Raw genomic sequence first — 6,034 nt, forward strand, 5'->3', positions numbered from 1 at the left:
TCTCAGGATCAAATTCGAAATTGATTTCACAATTCTTGAATTCCATCAGCATATGATAAATTGTTATGAAATTCCCACAATATGCTGCTAAGCTAACCATTTCATCCAGAAATGAATTCAATTTTTTATATCCACCCCAAATATTATTTGTGGAATAACATTTTCGAAAATCTGTCATGTCTTTGGATGACCCATTCAACAGCATCTGAATATTCATTAAATCATAAGATGAAACGCTATAAAAATTAGTCAAGATTAGCTTCACTTCATTCAATGTCATTTCATCTTTTTTGAAAGATTCTTTAATATCTTCAATAAATGAATCATTATTTTTTTTGTGTTGAAACACTTGACTTATTATAGTCTGTGGTGCTCCAAATAACACCAGTTCACGAAAAATTGTTGTTGGTGTAAATAATCCCAGATCATTCAAAACTTTTGAGAATTTTTCACTATCATGATATAACAGAGCAAGATGTAGTTCTTGACAGAGATAACTATAAAACCTTCTAGATTTATTGAAATCATACACGTCCATTTTAACAGTTTTGACGTTCTAGTACTGATCGAAGTCGTTTAAAAAATCATATTCATATATCATCATCCCCACTCCATCTAATTGGTGTTACTGATAATGATTTGATTTGTTATGATCATACTCAAAAGATTTTTCAATTGCTTCAGTAATCCGTCTGACTGACATGGTATTTTCAGAAGTGTCTCCATTTCAAATTTATATGATCCAGTTGCTCTGTTTAGAAATTCATTGAATTCATATATCATATTATCTTTAATGAAAGTAGATCGTTCCATCGATATATCTGAATACTGATGAAAAATTGTTGGGAATGCCAGGGAATATTTCACTAATATATTTCATGGATTTCCTTGATAAATTGCATTCATCAATTTCAGCACAATAAAAATTATTATAAAAGATATATGTTTTACCTTTATAGGTATTCAATACCCCATGAACTATCACACTACGTGGGAGACCCATCCAATTATATTCATGACTTTGTATCACCCCAAAACTGCTCGAATCAATTCTATAAAACTCATTATGATGGAATAGTCCGATTTCATTATTCGGTCTCTGATAAATATGGATGGAATCCTTTTTGAAATCTATATTACCTAGGGGTATATACTCTATAGCTCTCAATGGAGGATGTATAATCTTATCTTCGAGTGAACTGTAGATCTTCCGTAAAGTCTAATATTTGTGGTTTTATTCTTTGATTATGAAAGTGACATTGATATTTTCAATTGAGGTATTCTTCAACAAAATCTATTTTTTATTTATTTTCATTTTTTAAGTTTTCTATTTTATTTTCATAATTCATACATGATAGACATAATGATAATGAAATAACTGAAAATTAATTTTTATCAATACATTCCACAAGATGAAAATAGCGTGGTTTACATTTTAAATTTTTAAATCTATTAACATTTTTAAAAACATTCGTCATCCATTTATCCAAATTTATTTTAACAGCTTCTGGGTTATCCATTGTTGCGTTCATTATACTCGAGATGCCTACTAACTAATGTAACTTTCGGTAGGAACATACACACCCATCGATATAGATCATCGCAATTACTAAGAGTGCACATACATTGATCGAGTATGTGACTCATACACTTTGGAGGTTTCTTCTCGAATTTTGGTGGGGTCCATCCGTGCTCTTCCACATTGAGTACTTGCACTTCTCTTCCTATCATTATGTTTTTAAAAAAATCATGCTTCTGATGTCCATTCACGTAAATGATATCTCCACTTCGTAAAATACTCTTTAAAATCTCTGGTAACTTTCCATATTCGATGTATCCGGAGGTATATCTTAACCCATGGAGTTTTTTCTCAAGAAATGTAACAGTTATCTTATCTTTGTCACTTAGAGATGAAAATTCTTTTGGAGGCATCATAATGAAATGAGATATTTTATCCCCCAATGCAAATGATAATTCCTTAACACAGAATTCTCCATCTATCGAAAACCCTTGAATATCACATATGATTATACGCATTTTTCTTAGAAATTAGTAATTTTTTTAATTTCTTCTGTTAGAGGTTTAAATTCTATAATGCAGTCATGTACTATAATACATAAAACTCTTGTTTTATTTGGAAATCCCTTCGAGGACTCTATTTCTAGTTTCACATCAATTGTTGTAGCTTTGAACGTCTGATCTCTTCTGGAACAGTCCAGTACAAAAACAGGCTTTTCTTTGAATTCGCTGAAGGTCAGGAGTGGGGATTTCTTGAAAATTCCATAACTCTGAGAAAATTGAGTGTAATTCTGATAAGCTTCAGCATATTCATTCTTATCGAAATTCAAACGTAAATTTTCTTGCGGAATGATGTCCGAATTCAATAATGCTCGAATATCTGTTATATTTATATGATTGAATTCAGTTATGTCCTCAGAACTTTTATTTTTCTTATCAGTTTGAAACCCACAAATTATGAATCTTGGACACTCGATTTCTGTAGATGTTTTAACAGCCCAAATCTCCTTATTACCCCCATGTGGTAATGATGGTAATTCATGAATCTCCCACTTCCTGAATGGCATTAATATAGGTTTATTAGACCTTATAGCATTCAATAAATCCATCTTGATAATATCATTCGGATAAATATGTTTCACCTTCAATTCCATACTATCAATGGTGATTTTTGCTTCTGTATGATTCTTAGGATCCGACGATGTTATTTTTATCGCATTATGATCATTTTGTGCTCTGAAGAATCGGAACGTTTGCTTACCACACATAGCCATTTGGTAATCTTTGAAAAAGTTGAATAAATGGTAGACTGGTATTCTGAATATAAAACTTCCATCTGTGTTCACAGTTGGTGTTTTCGGGTAGTTCCATCCTCCCGTTTCGAGTAGTTTTGAATCATCCTCCTCATAAATTAGGTATCCTCGCATTGTTGATATAATACCTGGATCTCGAACATTCTCTATCTCCATACCGCAGAGTTCATAAATAATTGAATCGAAGAGAAATGCTCCAGCATTTTGAACTAGTTTAACATCTCCATTGCCTTTTGTTTTCTGTACTTTTCCTTTGATAATGATAGCAGCATCATGCATCAAAAGCCAACAGTCTGTTCGATTTATCGTGATTTCAATGACATCGGAATGATTGAAGGATTTAACGAATGGCAAATAGGTTCGACTTTCGATTTTTACTATAGATTCATCGGTGCTTACGGGTTGATAGAGGTTGAAAACGTGATTGGACAACATGACCAACTGATTGTAGGAAAATCCAATTTTCGTGAGAAAGATGTTTGTGTGGTTTTGATAGTTGTTGTTTATCAACTGATTGATTGTAGTATGTAGTTTGATATTTATATGGAACGACTAAGAGCATCGTTTCAATTGTAATCTCAAAATTATCTCCTCGCCTTGAAAATTCACCAATTCACCGTCTTGATCAAGAACTTTCACTGTGATATTATGTATTCGATGTGTTGTTACAGGTAAGTATACCACCTTGTTGGGGATCTCGTTCACTCCGTAACCAGGATCACTATTAATCGCAAATTCATAAAGTGAATGAGATGGGAGTTCATTGATAAATGAACCCTCTATCAAGTTGCAATCAATATTTATTGTTCGAACTTTGATGATATCCACTGGTAAATCTGACTCATGAACTTGTCCTGCCTTGAGAAGCCTAGATGAAAATCCTAATAGGGCACCAATAGAGTCCTCCGGTCGAAAGTCAATTTCATATTTTTCATGGAATATTTCACACTTTAAAGTATTATTATTAGGTCTCAAGAAGAATAATGGAGATTCCTCTTTATTTCCAGTTTCTAGTTCGAGTTTTCTTTTAATGAATTCCTCCATATCTGATATCTCATGAGTTCCAATAGGAAAGGTCAAGACTTTATCTTCACCATCCACGGAATAATATAATTTATTATATTTTTCAACATTCGGGATAGTGTTGTATGTATACAATCCTATCAAAGCCAAACCATAGTTGAAATTACTGTTCAGCTCTATGGGAACAGCAAAATCAATCGATAAAATTGATGATCGATTTTTGAGTGTGAACAACATCGACATGATTGATATACTGTGAAAAATCTCTTCAATCATATTGATTTATTGAATTAGAAATCTCAAACATAAATGACCACAATTGGATGTATTGAATTGTTGATAAGTATCTCTATTGTACTTCACTTTGCAGGATTTTAAATAATGAATTAGTTCCTTGGGAGGTTTGAGATTTCCGAAACTATCAAAATATTCAACTTCATTACCATACTTTCTATATGCCACCCAATGCGTTCCAGGACCCTCAACTGAATCTAAATTGAGAATTGCACATTCATTCTTCTTTGGGAATTTTGGTAATGTATTTCTCATGAAAACACCTCGGAAATGTTTTATTTTCATTTCTCTCGCAAAAGATTCGATTTCATAATCATAAAGGGCACGTTTGGGTAGCTTATCTAATATATAAACCAAATCCACGTTTGGATTTTCTTATGAAAAGTCCATGTCCTATGGACTCCATCGCTTTGTTGTGTCGCTGATCTTCTTCCAGTTTTTTCTTAGCATTATTAGCATCAATTACCGTTTTGGCAACAGCGCTAGCTCCACCTAACATGGTTCCTAATGCTGACAGTCCTGCGAATATGGGTATGAGTGGTAGAATTCCACCGGATTTTGATTCGAATGATATGATTCGGGGAATTTTAATGTTTTTCTTTCCACCTGCTTTCTTAATTGCAGTTCGAGCTGTTTTGAGGGCGATCAACGTTGATTTTCTCAAATCATTGCCCCCTGATTTCTTTAAAATTTTATGAGTTGGTTTCAAGACAAAACTTCTGAAAGATTTTTGTCTATTCCGAAGACCCATACCCATCTTTCGTTTCATTTTCATTTCTCCGGTGACTAGCAAGGCAGCACTTTTCTCCTTAAATGTGCCGTCTTTGGACTTCACTCGTTCCCAAGCTTTGTCTTCTAATATTTTATCAGCAATATGTCTATCAGACAATTCCGTATGTTTGGAATAAGCTATATCGTGTTCCTTACAAGCTTCACCAAGTTTATTTATACCCGGATCGTTTCTAGCAAGACGTTCTGAAAGTCTTGTTCCAGGGCCACAATAATGATATCCAGGCAAATGTAACTCGAAAGGTAATTTATTAATTATTGAATTCACTAAACCTCCACCTCCGAATGATAACATAATAATGACAATATTACATAATGAATTCAATATTTATAGTCCTATATATTCATCATCTATATGGATTTCTGCTTAGTAATGGGGAAAATACGAATTGAACAACATCAAACGGTGCTCCCAGTTGTTAATTTGGATTATCTGGATGATAAATATGAATTTGAAAAAAGGAGAAAACATGGTGATCTCTTTCCAAACAGTTGTAGATTCATATTTGCTGGTCCAAGTGGTTGTGGAAAGTCAAATGCGTTATTGAGTTTAATTTTCGATTTAAATGGTTTGAATTTTGAAAATGTCTATATTTACTCAAAAAGTCTCTACCAGCCGAAATACCAGATTTTAGAACATATTTTAAATAAAGTGCCTGGAGTGGGGTATTTCCCATTTAAGGAGAATGCTGAAATTGACGAACCAAACGATGCGAAAGCAAATTCTATTTTTATTTTTGACGATGTCTTAGGTGAAAATCAAGATAAGATTAAATCATACTATGCTATGGGTAGACATAAATCGATAGATGTAGCATTTTTATGTCAGACATATGTTGCAGCCAAAAAACACATAATAAGAGATAATGCGAATATATTGGTCATATTCAAACAAGATGCTGTAAATCTTAAACATATATTCAATGAACATGTGTCACCGGATATGACATATGATGAATTTAAAAAAATTTGTGGAATCTGTTGGAATGACAATTTTGGATTTTTGGTAATTGTTAAAGACTTTGATTTGAACAATGGTCGTTATCGATTGGGGTTCGATAAATATATAGCACTAGATGATTAATATTCATTCGTAT

At 32.8% G+C, this 6,034-nt stretch overlaps 1 protein-coding gene across 1 annotated transcript; it reads right to left on the reverse strand.

The window, feature by feature from the left end:
• Positions 1-2,042: 2,042 nt before the first annotated feature.
• Positions 2,043-3,266, reverse strand: LOC123315933. The gene has a single exon (XM_044901839.1). The coding sequence runs from the start codon at positions 3,264-3,266 to the stop codon at positions 2,043-2,045; it is 1,224 nt and encodes a 407-aa protein (XP_044757774.1).
• Between the last annotated feature and the right edge of the window lie 2,768 nt (positions 3,267-6,034).

This window comes from Coccinella septempunctata, chromosome 6 (assembly GCF_907165205.1).
Source record: "Coccinella septempunctata chromosome 6, icCocSept1.1, whole genome shotgun sequence".
Classification (NCBI taxonomy): Eukaryota; Metazoa; Arthropoda; class Insecta; order Coleoptera; family Coccinellidae; genus Coccinella; species Coccinella septempunctata.